Source organism: Naegleria lovaniensis (assembly GCF_003324165.1).
Source record: "Naegleria lovaniensis strain ATCC 30569 chromosome Unknown tig014, whole genome shotgun sequence".
Classification (NCBI taxonomy): domain Eukaryota; phylum Heterolobosea; class Eutetramitea; order Acrasida; family Naegleriidae; genus Naegleria; species Naegleria lovaniensis.
The window spans coordinates 240,931-256,656 of record NW_025407835.1 but is presented as its reverse complement, the minus strand read 5'-3'; the positions used below and the strand labels follow the sequence as shown (position 1 = coordinate 256,656).

The 15,726-nt window shown below is 37.3% G+C and overlaps 9 protein-coding genes across 9 annotated transcripts; 5 read left to right on the top strand and 4 right to left on the bottom strand.

The window, feature by feature from the left end:
- Positions 1-202: 202 nt before the first annotated feature.
- C9374_001603 (uncharacterized protein) lies at positions 203-626 on the bottom strand (the record flags this gene model as incomplete). The annotated part of the gene is made up of 2 exons (XM_044690929.1): positions 203-318; positions 437-626. 2 exons carry the CDS (start codon positions 624-626, stop codon positions 203-205), a joined length of 306 nt encoding a protein of 101 aa, XP_044551263.1.
- Positions 627-907: 281 nt separating this feature from the next.
- C9374_001602 (uncharacterized protein) lies at positions 908-1,605 on the top strand (the record flags this gene model as incomplete). The annotated part of the gene is made up of 2 exons (XM_044690928.1): positions 908-1,019; positions 1,394-1,605. 2 exons carry the CDS (start codon positions 908-910, stop codon positions 1,603-1,605), a joined length of 324 nt encoding a protein of 107 aa, XP_044551262.1.
- A 104-nt stretch (positions 1,606-1,709) lies between these two features.
- C9374_001601 (uncharacterized protein) lies at positions 1,710-3,587 on the bottom strand (the record flags this gene model as incomplete). The annotated part of the gene is made up of 2 exons (XM_044690927.1): positions 1,710-3,006; positions 3,061-3,587. The coding sequence occupies 2 exons, from the start codon at positions 3,585-3,587 to the stop codon at positions 1,710-1,712; spliced, it is 1,824 nt and encodes a 607-aa protein (XP_044551261.1).
- Positions 3,588-3,739: 152 nt separating this feature from the next.
- C9374_001600 (uncharacterized protein) lies at positions 3,740-5,616 on the bottom strand (the record flags this gene model as incomplete). Its single annotated transcript, XM_044690926.1, has 2 exons — positions 3,740-5,039; positions 5,093-5,616. The coding sequence occupies 2 exons, from the start codon at positions 5,614-5,616 to the stop codon at positions 3,740-3,742; spliced, it is 1,824 nt and encodes a 607-aa protein (XP_044551260.1).
- A 40-nt stretch (positions 5,617-5,656) lies between these two features.
- On the top strand, positions 5,657-7,370 carry C9374_001599 (uncharacterized protein; the record flags this gene model as incomplete). Its single annotated transcript, XM_044690923.1, has 4 exons — positions 5,657-5,823; positions 6,033-6,280; positions 6,366-6,858; positions 6,968-7,370. 4 exons carry the CDS (start codon positions 5,657-5,659, stop codon positions 7,368-7,370), a joined length of 1,311 nt encoding a protein of 436 aa, XP_044551259.1.
- Positions 7,371-7,553: 183 nt separating this feature from the next.
- Positions 7,554-10,016, bottom strand: C9374_001598 (uncharacterized protein; the record flags this gene model as incomplete). The annotated part of the gene is made up of 1 exon (XM_044690922.1): positions 7,554-10,016. The coding sequence occupies one exon, from the start codon at positions 10,014-10,016 to the stop codon at positions 7,554-7,556; it is 2,463 nt and encodes an 820-aa protein (XP_044551258.1).
- An 807-nt stretch (positions 10,017-10,823) lies between these two features.
- C9374_001597 (uncharacterized protein) lies at positions 10,824-12,583 on the top strand (the record flags this gene model as incomplete). The annotated part of the gene is made up of 3 exons (XM_044690921.1): positions 10,824-12,050; positions 12,142-12,201; positions 12,278-12,583. 3 exons carry the CDS (start codon positions 10,824-10,826, stop codon positions 12,581-12,583), a joined length of 1,593 nt encoding a protein of 530 aa, XP_044551257.1.
- A 304-nt stretch (positions 12,584-12,887) lies between these two features.
- C9374_001596 (uncharacterized protein) lies at positions 12,888-13,982 on the top strand (the record flags this gene model as incomplete). Its single annotated transcript, XM_044690920.1, has 1 exon — positions 12,888-13,982. One exon carries the CDS (start codon positions 12,888-12,890, stop codon positions 13,980-13,982), a length of 1,095 nt encoding a protein of 364 aa, XP_044551256.1.
- Positions 13,983-14,280: 298 nt separating this feature from the next.
- C9374_001595 (uncharacterized protein) lies at positions 14,281-15,705 on the top strand (the record flags this gene model as incomplete). Its single annotated transcript, XM_044690919.1, has 1 exon — positions 14,281-15,705. The coding sequence occupies one exon, from the start codon at positions 14,281-14,283 to the stop codon at positions 15,703-15,705; it is 1,425 nt and encodes a 474-aa protein (XP_044551255.1).
- Between the last annotated feature and the right edge of the window lie 21 nt (positions 15,706-15,726).

Here is a 15,726-nt window from a genome sequence, read left to right as displayed (position 1 = left end):
TGTCCATTTCTGTGATCCATTCGTTGCTGCTTGTGAAAATTTGTAAACATTATTAAATTGACTTTGCATTTCAGATGATTGTGATGCATTTCTTGAAAGATCCCTTCTGTGATGTTACACCCGATCATCATGCTCTAATTCCAAAACCCAACAAGAATAGTACGAGGTGTGGTTGTGCACAAATTTAGACATGATGCTTTATTTACATGACGAGACACCATCCCTTTTCTTCTTCTTCTTTCTTTTCTTCCTTCTTCTTGTTGGGATCTGTTTCTTCTTCCTTTGTCTTCTTTGGTCCCATTCCGAAAGCACCCTTCACTATTTTCAAATAAAACAGATTTTCAAAAAGTATCAATGTTATCAAGCACATGATGATACATCAATTGATGTTATTAATTCAAAACAATGATCAAACAGTGAATGGATGGATCCTTACCAAAATTCATGGTTCGATGATAGGGACATTTGCTCACATCGGAAGCACCTGCTGCTTTATGTAACTTTTGTAATTTAGTTTCTTCTTTTGTGTTGGTTTTCTTGACCAAATCCATCAAATCTTGATTTTCCTGAGCAGTGCGTTTATTGTTGTGGTCCTGATAGGTTGTTACTTGAGAGGAGGACGACATTTTCCGAGAGAGAAAGTGTTCGTGGTGAATGTTTTTTGTTTGATTTGCAAAACCTTGTTGAAACAACGAACCAATCAATTTAAAAGTGCGTCAAGAATTGGCATTTTGAAGGAGTAACGATGAAAGTATCCTCTTTTTCGAACCATAAAACTCTCAATTCTTGGCCAGAACTTCATAACGACCCAGTATCAATAAAATTCTCATGATATTTAAAATCAGTCAGTTAAGGGTCCCCAATATAGATTGCTTCATGGAGACGAAGAGAGAAGAAAAAAGAAAAAATGCCATTGGACTTTAAATTTGAAATTGGCAATTCCTTCTTGGTGGGAAGTGCTTTTGGATTTGCTGGTTATGCTCTCGCTGCTCGTGCTCAACGTGTTCATTTTACTAGAAGTAAGTAGTTGATGTGTGCGAGAATAGGAGAGAGTTTGCGAATTTATTGTGATGATGATATATTTTATTGCAATGATGATGGTAATAATTCATTGAATCAATTATTGAAATGAATCATTGAAACGAAATTATAATGTACTGTTGATGATGATTGTGTTGGATCATGAATTTGAACGATGATTGTCATTAATTGAAATTTTCAAAATTGGATGATGATATTGAATGATGATGGTGTGCTCCGGCTGATGAAAATCTTGTGATGGATTTATTACTTTCAACGTGAATGATGACCATAATTAATTTGTATTGTTCGGATTTTATTGGTTCCAAATGTTATCATGCATCGCTATGACTTCTTATTATACACAATGCAGGACCATGGTTTTTGATTGCTACTATGCTGACAACTGGTACTTGCTTCCAAGTTTACAATGGAATTCATGGAGCAGTCACAGATGATTTAGTGAGAAAGAGAAAGCTCTACGTCCAAAGAAGAAGGAAACGTTATGAAACTAATGACACTCCTGAGAGAATCAATGATGACAAGGATTTGTACAAGAGTATTGAAAAGGATTTGGCTCAATAATTTTTCATGACACACTAATAATTATTAATATTGGAAAAGACTGATTATAACACTAATAAACAGCACTAGTGTATTTGGATTTAATTAAGCTCGAATTTTGAGTCTCATTCATTGCTCTCGGACATGAGGTTGGACAATCTGTTCTCGATTTCATGTGCAGGGGGTCGCTTAGAAGGTTGGATGGCAAGCATTTCACTTAAGAGACCTTGCAGTCCAGCACTAATGTTCAAGCTCGTGCTCATTCCAAGCCAATCTTTGGTAAACAAGCAAGTTTTAAAAAGGGAAGGATTTAACAGATAGAGGACAGTGAGAGCCAATGAATAGATGTCAATCTTTTCATTATAATTCTCTTCATTCTCAACCTCAGGTGCCCAAAACGCTTTAGTTCCACATTTCTCATTAATAATTTTGTTACTGTTCAAATCAAGCAAGACCTCTTTGTTTTGGTGTTGAATTCTTTGAAAATGGCATGAGAGATTGAAGTCTGCAAGCACAAAGCAGAAAAATTCACCTTCTCCATCTCGCAGAAAAATGTTGGTAGGTTTTACATCTCTGTGTAAAATATTGTGTTCATGAAGAAATCTCAATGCACATGTCACATCTGAGAGTAATGCAAGAACAGAACTTTCTTCCCAAGATGTGACAGTATTAATTTCTCTCAAATGCTCCAATTCGACAGCGTCATGATGGAAAGTTAAAACCCTTGGAAGGTATTGACAGTAATTTGTTCGAAGTAAGGTTTCATAGATATAATTTTCTGTAGAATCGGTTAATTTGTAAACGCTTGTAGTTTTCATAACAAACAGTTGGCTATGTTTGGAGTCAAGCATCCTCATTACAGGTTTTCCGTGTATCATTTTGTACACTTCTTGAGATTTAGAGCTAAGGACGGTGGATGCCACTTCCATAATCCTTTGTGGATCTTTGAATGGTGACATTTCCACTTCAACGTAATCAGAAGTGGACATAATTTCACTCTCTGGAATGAAGTCTCGGATATATAGACAAAGAAACATGACCAATCTAATTAAATCAGGTAAGTTAACAGCAAACGCATATTTGAATAAATGGTAAGAAACATTCATGTGTTCATCAAATTTTGCTTCCAAAACAAAGCAGTGAATGAATTTTTTGTTTGTTATCATGCCTGTCATCTTGCAATAACGCTGCAATTGATCTTTGTTCATCCTGAACTGTCGAATGTTTTCACTTAACAGCCCTCTCATTGTTACGATCACCTTGTATCCATCAGAAGAGGTCGATTCCCAATCACTTTCGTCACTGTCTTTGTCTTCTCTGATGTGATAAACAACAGATTCTATGTTGTCTGTCATGAACGAATCACATTTTACCTTAAAGTAAGGGAACTCCGCTGCTAGACGAATATCCAATATCTTGTCTCTTTTGATTAAATAACAGATTAGTGAAATGCTCCATTATTGAAGAATAGCTTACCCATGGGGAACAAGATTTTTCTTTTTAAACAACGTATTGAATAACGAGTTGTATGTCCCAGTAATCACAATTTCACCGTTACATGCAAGTACGTTTTTGGTTTGGCATAAGGCAGATATTAATGATAAAATAGATGTTTCGTTCCAAACTCGTGAATATTCTTGAAACAAGTTCACTGCTTCAGGTAATTCCATCATTAATTTCTTAATGTCGTTGCTTTCATAATAGGTGCATAAATCCATGATTCTTGTTTGATATCTCCTCATCTCCTCCGTCTTTGGAAGAAATTCCAACGATCCCGAAGGAATGATATTCAAAGAGTAAAGAAGAGTCTTGGTTTTATCTTTCTTTACCCATGAAGGATATGAAATGTTGGGTAAATTGGACTTATCAAAGCTCTGACTCAGTGTATCGATGATAAGACCAATTTTTTGGTCCATAGAAAGCAATTCCTTATCCTCAATGGCCTTAATAAAGGAAAAAGGAGAAGAGAGGTCCTGAAAATGTGGTCGTTGTCTCTTATGCATATTTTTTCCATCTTCCATGAATTGTTCGTGATGGAGCACATTCAAGTCACAAGAACAAGTCTTACTTCACGAGAATCTAATGGTAGCGACATTAACCAAGGTGAAAAGATACCAGTGATGATTACAATCGTTCGAATGATGGTGAAAAAAACTCACTCATCGTTCACTGACATGAGGCTGGACAATCTAGTCTCAATTTCATGTGCAGAGGGTCGCTTAGAAGGCTCTGTCTCAAGCATTTCGCCTAAGAGAAGTTGCAGCCCAATATTCATTTGTAGAGTGTTAAGCATGCCATGGTAATCTTTGGTTAACAGCCTTGTTTCATGAAATAGTGAAGGATTTAACAAATAGAGGACAGTGAGAGCCAAAGAATAGATGTCAATCTTTTCATTGTAACTCTCTCCATTCTCAACTTCAGGTGCCCAAAACGCTCCAGTTCCACATTTCTCATTAATAATTTTGTTACTGTTCAAATCAAGCAAGACCTCTTTGTTTTGGTGTTGAATTCTTTGAAAATGGCATGAGAGATTGAAATCTGCAAGTACAAAGCAGAAAAATTCACCTTCTCCTTCCCTAAGTAAAATGTTGGTAGGTTTTACATCTCTGTGTAAAATATTGTGTTCATGAAGAAATCTCAATGCACTTGTCACATCTGACAGTAATGCAAGAATAGAACTTTCTTCCCAAGATGTGTGAGTATTAATTTCTCTCAAATGTTCCAATTCAACAGCGTCACTGTGATAAGATAAAATACTTGGAAGGTATTGACAGTAATTTGTTCGAAGTAAGGTTTGGTAGATATAATTTTCTGTGGAATCCGTTAATTTCCATACACTGATTGTTTTGGCAATTAATAACTTGCCATTGCCTGAGTCGTGCACTCTCCTGACAGGTTTTCCATGTATTAATTGATAGGCGTGTCGAGAAGTAGAGCTAAATACAGTAGAAGCAACTGACACAAGCTTTTGAGGGCTCTTGAGCGAAGTATGACCCACTTCCACGTTTTCTTTGGACAGCCATGTACGCACAGGAATGTAGTCTCGGATATATTGGCAAAGAAACATTACTAATGGAATTAAATCATCACAAGTATCCACACCAAACGTATACTTGCTTAAATGATAGGAAATATTCATGTTTTCATCAAATTTCGCTTGCAACACAAAGCAGTGAATAATTTTCTTGTTTGTAATCATTCCTAATACGAAACTATGCTTTTTCAATTGATCTCTACTCATCTTGTATTGTCGAATGTTTCTGTTCAACAGTCCTCGCATTGTGAGTATCAACTTCCATCCATCTGAAGACAGAGTTTCCCATTCCGTGTCAACACTATCTTTATCCTCTCTAATGTGATACACAACAGTTGCAGTTTTGTCTGTAATGAAAGAATCACATTTCACTTTAAAATACGGCAATTCATTTTCTAAATGTATCTCTAGTACTTTGCCTCTGTAAATGTTTCATTTCAGAATCAGCAAAGGTTTAAATATCTTTCAACTTACCCATGAGGAACAAGATCTTTCTTTTTCGTAAAGAGCATGTTGAATAACGAGTTATAAATCCCTGTTATCATAATTTCGCCATTACAGGCTAGAATGTTTTTTGTTTGGCATAAGGAAGAAATTAATGACAAAACAGACGATGCATTCCACTCTAACGAATATTGTTGCATCATCTGTACCGCATTCTGTAAATTTAAAGTTAATGCTTGAATATCATTTCTCTCAAAACTACTACATAAATATCCCAAGCAAGACTGAAATCGTTCCAGTTCCTCAAAATCAGGAAAAAGTTCCAACGATTCAGAAGGAGAAATATTAAGAGCATTAAGAAGGATCTTGGTTTTATCCTTTCTAACCCACGTCGGGTATGATATTTTGTGGTTAGAATTTTCCTTTTCGTAATTCTTGCTTAGAGTCTCAATAATAAGATCAATTTTTTGGTCCAAAGAGAGATATTCCTTTGTCTCAATATCCTTAATAAAAGAAAAAGGAGAGAAGCAACGATCGTTGCACTTTTGGCGCATATTTTTTAAATGGAAAAATAGTTAAAAAATTGAATATACAATGCAACACCGATGTTTTAAAGTTCTCACGTGTTTTGATAAATTCAAAGACAGTCTAAAAAGTAGAGAATGTGGAGAAGCCATTGCTCTGGCTTTTCAAGGAGCAGCTCAATCACAGCAATTTCAATCGCAATTCATGAATATTCCACTTTCCGATGGAGGAGAAGGGTAAGAATATTTTGTTAGAGATGATGATTGTTGCATTTTTTAAATAATTTATTATTAATTATTATGTCAATTGGTGTGATGGAATAATATTTTCTCGAATTGATCGCACCATTTCCCAATGATTTCAAAATTATTGGAATATACAATTCCACAATGATTTTATTTATATATTTTAATAATATTGATGATCTGAAAAATAATTTTATTAGTTTTTTAGAATCGATCAAGCAAAATCATCCCAATGACTATCAATTGGAATTCTTTCCTGTTCGGCATCCGTTGCATTCTCGAAGACATGAGCTAGTTCCAGCCCCTTATTACTATAAAAAACATATTCATGATAATGAATTGAATACCCAAGAACACATCTATGTATTGGAAATGGCTACTGTGTGTGGATTGGAACAATTACGAACGGAAGAAAGAAATCCCTTTGAAACAACCACATATCCATTAGGTAGGTAGAGCTCAGTAATGAACGGTGTGACACAATGTTTTGACATTTTGCAAATTTATTTGGAAATTGTTCTTCACACAAAAAGGGCTCTTAATCAAACACATTTTATTGAAACACAATGAAAATGATAATATTCACATTTTACTTGGAATTGGTGGCTCGTGTACCAATGATGCAGGAATTGGATGTTTGAGTGCTCTTGGGTGTATCAAAGATTTTGTTTTTCTTGATAATTACAATTCGAACGACAACAACAACACTGATTTTCAAGATAATCTCGAAAATTCGTTTGTTTTTTATGGAAAACATTTAGTTCATCTCGCAGATTTCACACTCGATCGTAATGCATTACCTTATCGCTACAGAGATTTAACCATTGATATTGCATGTGATGTCAATAATCCGTTGGTAGGCGAGAGAGGAGCAACATTTACATTTAGTAAGCAGAAAGGAGTCAAATCTCCACAAGATCGTGAAATACTTGAGAAGGGAATGATTCGATTTGCACAATTAGTGAGAGACAAGACTGGGGTCGAGATTGCGGACATGCCTGGAGCTGGTGCAGCAGGTGGAATAAGGTAAGGCTTTTTGTTGTGAAATATTTTGAATGATTAACCATCTGTAACATACTTGGTACTTGGCGAACATAACATAATCATTCATTTGGGACTTTGACACTCAATACAGTGGTGGATTTTATTCAATTCTTCACGGAAAAGTAGAATTGAAAAAAGGAATTGAAATGATTGGAATGAGTTGTCAATTAGAGAAACATATCACGGATGCTGATATTGTGTTCACAGGTGAGGGATGTTACGACGATCAATCGGAAGGAGGAAAAGTGGTTTCATGGGTTTCCAAACTTTGTCAACAGTACAATAAGGCATGCATTATTTGTTGTGGTCAAAAGAAGAAGGAGACTGTGCCGAATGAGAATTGTTTATTGCTGGATTTGACATCTCAATTCCCGATGGAAAAGTCCATGAAAGAAACCTTCTCTTGTTTGGCCCAATTAACGAAAGAAAAATTGCCTTTAATTTTCAAACATGTGGACAGGGTGAAGGAACGAACTCAAACAAATCAATTCTAAGGAAATATATATAAATTTACTGATAATAATTTAGAGAGTTATTTCACTCACACCATGCACTACTTAAAGTGTAAATGTGAGCTAAATGTACACAAGCTGATAAAAATTGAGATCTGTTGGTTGAGACGGTCCATTTAGTGAGCCTATCGATTCATCCAATGATCCAATAATCCAATTGAACGATTAAGCACCACACACCAAACATTCTTCTTCATCACCAGTGGTTGGTTGTCCTCTCTTTCTTCGGCACACAATAACTTGTTCTTGAGTGGAGGATGCTGGCTTTTCTTGCTCTTGATCAGCAGCAGTCGAGACACTACTGTTTTGCTTCATCATGGCTGGATCCACTGTGAATTGAATGGCATCTGCAGCTGGTTGTGTTCTCAAATAATACATGCCAGTCTTTAAACCCTTACTCCAAGCATAAAAGTGCATGGAAGACATTTTCGAGATGGATGGAGTTGCAATAAAGACATTGAGTGATTGAGATTGATCAATGAATGGAGCTCTCTCAATAGCAAGATCTAACAAACTCTTTTGTTTGATTTCCCAAACAGTCTTGTACAATTCCTTAATGTCGTCAGGAATTCCATCAATGTTTTGAATAGAACCTCTATTGGCAATAATTTGATTCACAGTCGTTGGATTCCACATTCCCAATTGAATCAAATCAGACACTAAATGTCTATTAATCACTGGATATTCACCACTCAGAACACGTCTCGTATACACATTCGAAGTATATGGTTCAAAACATTCGTTATTGCCCAAAATTTGACTGGTGGAAGCGGTTGGCATTGGCGCCACCAACAAACTGTTACGAACTCCGAACTTGAGAATTTGTTGTCTTAAACCTTCCCAGTCCCATCTTCCACTTGTGATGGTTTTTCCTTCGAAAGGCTCACCTTGAGAGGTCCAAAATTCATGTTGGAAAATACCTCTACTCATTGGACTTCCTGCATACGTCTCGTAAGGTCCCTCAGCCATGGCAACTTCACAACTTGCAGTCAATGCAGCAAAATAAATCGTTTCGAAAATTTCTCGATTCAATACCTTGGCTTCTTCACTTTCAAATGGGAGACGCATCTTGATAAAGGCATCAGCCAATCCTTGAACTCCCAAACCAATAGGACGATGTCTCATATTGCTCTTTTTGGCTTCCTCAACTGGATAATAATTCTTGTCAATGATCTTGTTCAAATTCTTGGTAGCAATCTTGACAATTTCAAACAATCGTTGATGGTCGTAGGTTCGAGTCGTCTCATTGACATATTTTGGAAGAGCAATACTGGCCAAGTTACACACCGCGACTTCATCAGGAGCTGTATATTCAATAATCTCTGTACACAAATTCGAAGACTTGATGGTACCAAGATTTTGCTGATTCGATTTTCTATTGCAAGAATCCTTATAAAGCATGTAAGGAACACCAGTCTCAATTTGTGCTTCAATAATAGCAAACCAGAGCTCTTGGGCACGAATCACACGACGAGCACGACCTTCATTCTCATAACGAGTGTATAATTGATTAAATTCCTCACCCCAGGTATCGGCAAGTCCTGGAGCTTCATTTGGGCAAAAGAGAGACCAATTTCCATCCTCCTTAACACGTTCCATGAACAAGTCATTGACCCACAAACCCAAAAACAAATCTCGAGCTCGAATTTCCTCCTTGCCTGTATTCTTTCTCAAATCTAAAAAATCAAAAATATCGGAATGCCAAGGCTCCAAATAAACGGCAAAGGCTCCCTTTCGTTTGCCACCTCCTTGATCGACATATCGGGCAGTATCATTGAAAACACGAAGCATGGGAATGAGTCCATTAGAAGTTCCGTTGGTACCTCTAATGTAAGAGCCTGAGGCACGAATGTTGTGAACAGAGAGACCAATACCTCCAGCACTCTTGGAAATTAAAGCACAAGTCTTGAGGGTATCATAAATTCCCGAGATGGAATCGTCCTTCATGGCCACCAAAAAGCAAGAACTCATTTGAGGAGTTGGAGTACCTGCATTGAAGAGAGTTGGAGAGGCATGAATGAACATACCAGTGCTGAGTAATTCATAGGTTTCAATAGCCTTCTCAACATCGGAGCCATGAATACCCAAACTCACACGCATGAACATGTGTTGAGGACGTTCGGCAATGACATCTCCTAGTTTCAGCAAGTAGCTTCTTTCAAGAGTCTTAAAGCCAAAGTAGTCAAATTGATAATCTCTCTCAGTCTTGACAGCAGCATTGAGAGTTTCGCTGTGTTGCTGAACAACATTGAAAACCTCTTCGGAAATCAATGGAGATGGCAATCCAGTTCTTGGATGAATGAAATTACGTAAATCGGAAATTACTTCAGAGAAGGTGGCCTTTGTCTTCTTGTGGAGAGATGAAATCTTCACTCGTCCAGCAAGTCTCAAATAATCAGGATGGCTATAAGCCATATAGGCAATACATTCTGCGAGAAGGTTGTCGAGTTTCTCTGTGGTAATATCATTGTGGATTTCGGATCTCAATTTTTCCACAATCGAGTCCATATTAATATGCTCGAGACCTTTCACATGGTCTTGGAGTCTAATTCTAATCTTCTCATTGGAGAAGGGCTCTCGTTCTTGGCTTCGTTTCACGACCAAAATATTGGAAGAGTCGGATGACATGGTTCTAACTGGTTAATAGACGGCGAGTCTTATGATTGAACTGGCAATGAATGTAAAGTAATACTACGGACGGAGTATGATGACAATAATCGAACAGGTTGCGGGTGTGTTGAAATGGAATCACACAAACTATGACAATCTAGATGAATAAATCCTACCTATGGAAAGGAAAGGTAGATTGGAAAATGATGACAGCAATGGATGTACCAATTGACGGAGCGCTGCTTCAACTACTACTAGGTGCTTGCACAGTGAAGTGTTTAGCTTTTTTTTGAGTTGTGAATTTTTGAAGGGAGGGAATGTTTGAATTGTTGAGCATAACGGTGTAACGTCTAGTTTTAGCGGGGAAAAGTTCGAATAGTCCCCTTGGCGCGTATAATAGAGGCCTCAATAACAATATTCTCCCACAAAACAAACAGTGGTCGTCCTTCTCTCTCACAAAATTGAAGTCCACTGGTGTCGGATTGCTCAAAAGCTATTTGGAAAATGAAGTCACCGGTTCATTCCACTTTCTCTCTTTCAACCTGTTGTTAGCTTCCTTAAACTCTTTCGGATTATCAAGCACACGTTCAGACTTTGTTGGTTCCTCTACTACTTGACGCCCCGAAATGGATATTGTGTTAATTGGTGTAAACATCACTTGTTACCTCAAGTTTAATAATAACAAAAAAAGCCCGAAGTGGTTGCAACCTTTCTCATAGCCATCTTACAAGCAGCACAAGCCACTCGTTGTATAACCCATCTCCAACAGTCCAATCAAAACTCAAACAGCTGTTGGCCATTGAAAACAATAATAACAATTTGAAAATGAAAAACAAGGGTACCAAGAAGGTCAACTCTTCTTCAACACCTCCCATTGATAAGACATCAACTCCTACATCCTCTACTGAAGCAACCAACCATACTCCGATATTAACAGTTCATACCAAAGATGAGAATGACCTACCCAGTCAATCCTCCAAAACAACAACATCAACCAAAACCACTCATCACGCCCAACCTGAACTTCCTTCCATACTGAACCCTACTGGAAAAACACATTGCGAGGAAACGGAAGAAGTATCGTCACTTTCTTCTGAAGGTTCGGAACCTTCAGATAAACCAGAACTACGTGTTGGACAATTTCCGCATCCTCCGCAGCCACGTCAATCCATATTCCACGCTAAGAGCAGTGAGGGGTTTTTAAATTTATTTGGCTTACTGCTGGTCACTTGGTCAGGAAATATCATGTACAATAATTGGAGGAGTGAGGGTTATCTCATTGATTTTACACTTCTTACTCACTTGTTGCAAGGTATTGAATATTTAATGCTGTTATGGGGTGCCATCGTTGCGTTTAACTTTGTGTATTCGGTGACGAGTGAATTTCTTCTCATCAAGTACGCTCAAAAGAAGAGGCTTTCCCCACTCATGGAGTTTGTGAATTGTACAATTTATGTATTGGCTCAAGCCATTTTGTTTGGAGTTCCATCCTATCTAGCATTCACTTCTCATCGTCTAAGTGCCATGTGTAGAACTGCACTCGCATGTCAAATTGTTGTGAATAGTTTCAAGATGCATAGTTATTTCATTACCAATCGATACTTTAGAGAAGAAATGTTTTATTCTGGAAAGTATCAGGAGAATAGATTCAAACCCATTCTTAACATTCGTTACGAGAAAATTAGACTCGATCCAAAGTTATCAACCTGGAGACAATTGTATTTATTGGCCTGTGATTATGTGGATTATATCAGAATTCCAAGTTTAGTATACGAAATCAACTTTCCTAGAACGCCCCATATTTCATACGTCTTTGTGATTAGAGAATATGGAGGTGGTTTGGTGATTTGTCTCTTTATGTATTTCATCATGCAAAAATATATGGCTCCATTGTTGGGAGAAATAGAATCCTATGACTGGTACGATCTTATCATTAATTTGGCAATTCCCTCGATGGCTATTTGGATGTTACTCTTTTATTGTGTCTTTCATTGCTTCTTGAATGCCACTGCTGAACTCGTAAGATATGCAGATCGTGAATTTTATCTTGAGGTAAGTCCATCAATGACTTGAGTTTGATCAAAGTATGAATTGTTTTTTTTAACTTTCCAACAATGAAATAATGATCATGGTATGACTACAGTGGTGGAACGCAACAAGTGTTTCTCAATATTGGAGATTATGGAATAGACCAGTATTGAAGGTAGGTTGTTCGTGACAACAATGTATTTCATGCTAACAATAATAATAATGCTAACAATTAACAACGCTTTCCTTAGTTCATGTCACGTCATATTTATGTCGAATCTATGAGAAGAGTGAAAGGATTTAACAAAGTTTGGGCAGCACTTTCCACATTCTTTGTTACTGCAGTTCTTCATGAATATGTGTTAATCATGACGTTTAGAGTTTTTAGACCTTACTTTTTCACAATGGTTATTGCTCAAGTACCACTCTTCTACTTTACTGAGAAGCTTAAGGGAACACGTTTCGGAAACGTATTGTTGTGGTTTGGATACTTGTTGTGCTTCCCTATTATGGAATTGTTATACTTTAGATCTGCATTGAGAGAAAATAGCATGTAAATACATTGTAAAATACACGTTGCCATTGAAATATATGGCTTGAAAAACATGGATAATTTCGTGTAGAGAGTAAATTTAACATTAAATCTTAAATGACTCACGGTGGTTTAACTCGAGCCAAAGTTTGTTGGTGGGTTGGTTGCGTGTCTCGTACCTTGTGTGGCACTCTTAATTTCGAAAAGATATTATTGTCAGATCTTTACAAAATTAAAATGACACATGGCCTGCAAATTTTAGCTGGAGTTAAACGCGCTCTGTGTCACTCTTAATTTCGCAAAGAGATTCATGGACTTTACAAAAAAAAATGGGACAATGGACATCTTCACACTCTTCGGCGCCTCGGGTTGAAACAGTTTTGCAATCCGATGAACAATTATTTTATTATCGGAATTTCCAGGCTCATGCCAATTGTGCTGAAAAAGTTAGACAATACAAAGCATTGAACAAATTGATTGATCTGAGAGAACATGTGGATTCCGAACATGTATCAGGAAAAGATCCCTATCAAGACTACCATAATCGAAAAGCGAATAATTTATCATCGGAAGAGAAACGAAAGCATGAGAACAAGTATCAATCTCTCAAGGATATGATTTTAGAAAATGCGTGTGTCATGTGCCAAGTTTTTGCTGGCAGGCCTGACGAGTCTCAAAGCGAACATAGATTACGAGCGTGCATGGGAGATGAATTAGTGGATTGGAGCTTAATGAGGAGGAACACTGATGATACTCCAGCTAATCAAAGAGGAGATTCAGAGGAAGAACAATTTGCATCGTATTCTAACTTACCATCGTTAAATATCGATTATGATCGAGTAGTTTATTGTTTTCATCAGGACAATGCACTTGCTGAAATGTTTAACAAGTTAACTGCTCACAAAAGGTTGTTAACTCAAAAAGGATCATTTCAGCAATTATTCCCAAACATTGTGAACGAATTAAGAAAAAAGACCAATGATGACCATACGACGCATGATTCAGTCAGTCAACCACAATTTAATACTGGCAACACGTCAGATCTCAACTCGAAATTGTTGCACGAAATTTCACAGAAACATGCATCAAAAGAGCGTGCAATCCTCGACAGTTGTATCAACAAATCAGATGCTCAGATACATCCAGGAGGACATTCATGCTTGGGAGAGGCCATTATTTATTCTCATGCTCTCACCACACATTTCTGTAAACGTTCTCTCAACCAATGCTTGGAAAAGAAAGTTCCTTCTTTTATTATTGATGGGCTGGAGGACGATGAGGCATGGAATCAACTCTCTGTGATTGACTTTTCACAATGTCTAACCTCAAAGAGTCCCAGATCAATGTCTCCAGGAGAAGATGAATGTTCTCATTGCTTTGATCAGGTCATGGAATTCATGACAGAGACTGTCTTGAAAGAATAAACAATGATCATTTCGTTGAAACAACTCGAGCTCATTGTTGTCGCGATACCTTTTGAGTTCAAATGGCTGACAATCCACAAACGAAAGCAAGGCATGAAAGAGGGTCATTTAAAAGCAGTCAGTGCGTGTGAACAACGTGTCTAAGAGCAGTGTGGATTCCACATCTAAAAATAACCTTGATATGTTTTTTCATGTCTTATTTTCATTTCATTACGCTAGATGAAATTGTAAAAAACTACAAAAAACTTTTTAGATGGCTGTTTAATGATGCAAAAAAATTTGTTCAGGATCACTTGCAATGATACCCCTTGGCCTCGAACTGTTAACCAAAGCACTCGAGGCTCAAGTAACAAACAACGCACAACAATCATCATCGAACGCTTCATCTTCAACAACAACAACCACTCATGCAAGATCTCAATCACAAACCAATCAAGAAGATGGTGCCATAGAATTGGAGTGCTATCATGTACCATCGGAACATATCTTGCAAGATAAGTACAATCAAAAACCCGGACGTAAAACCATGAAGGAAATTGAAAACGAACAATACAAGGATGTATTCCAAATGAAAACACGAGTTTCCAAGCAACTCAAGAATGGATCATTTCTACTCAAGAATTTACGACTATACTTGCATGTCGAGAGTGGTTACTTGTATCCAGGGATTTCCACTCGGGATGGAGATTTATTCTTTCCTGTGGATAAGAATCAACTCATCGAGATACTGAAAAAGATTGCACCAGATATTGAAGATGAAAATAATCAAATATATCATGTCAATGTGAATGGAAAGGGATTTAAATTGAATGGAGTCAAGTATTCCAAACAAGACGTGGTCTCGTTGATTGTACTTATCAAAAACTCATCTACAAATTATCACGATTCTTTTAAGAATAGAGAACGAAAGTTAATACTGTTATCACCGCCGACGTATAATCCTCGATTGTGTGATGAGAATGATCCACGAGCGATTAAATTGCAACAAAAGATTCAACAGGAAGAGAAGAGCAAACAGAATTTACAAAAGAAGAGAGAACGAAACACAATTAGTGGAAATATAGGTGATGATGGTCAACCATCTTCATCAACCACCACAAGGAAAAAACAAGGCAACCGCGCACTACACACCAGCAGTACAGAAAGTAGTGATGATGACGATTCAGAGATGAGTAATGAATTGGTCATGAGTGACTTTTCTCATCCACATTCCCCGCCAGCAATCATGGCGTCACAAGATAATGCATTGACGATATCAGAGCCACGCAAGAAAAAGTCAAAATCTAATCCTTCATTAGTACTTGTGGAAGATAAGCTGAATGAAATTGTGAGTGCTTCACATTCGAGCGATTCTGACCTGCAACGATTAATTGTCTATCTCTATCAACATGGACACATTTCAGAAACATGCGTTTTAACCTATTGTAAAAACAATAACCTTGCGACGTTGGAGGAGCTTGTTGAAAAGAATTCTTCGATTTCTTCATCAACTTCATTGGAAGGCTTGATTGAATCGTGTGACAGCATGGACAAGGATTTCCTCTCCTTGATGGGAGAACTTATGGAACGTGGCTTGTTGTCATGGCTTAAAGGATGGCAACATTATCTTCGAAAGTCATACGACTATGCTCTCGATACAGATCCCACTATTATTTATCGATTCTTGAATATGCATCGTGAGCTCTATGGAAGCAATCCCAATTACAAAATAAAAGATCCCTGATTTCTAAATCATGGATGGAAC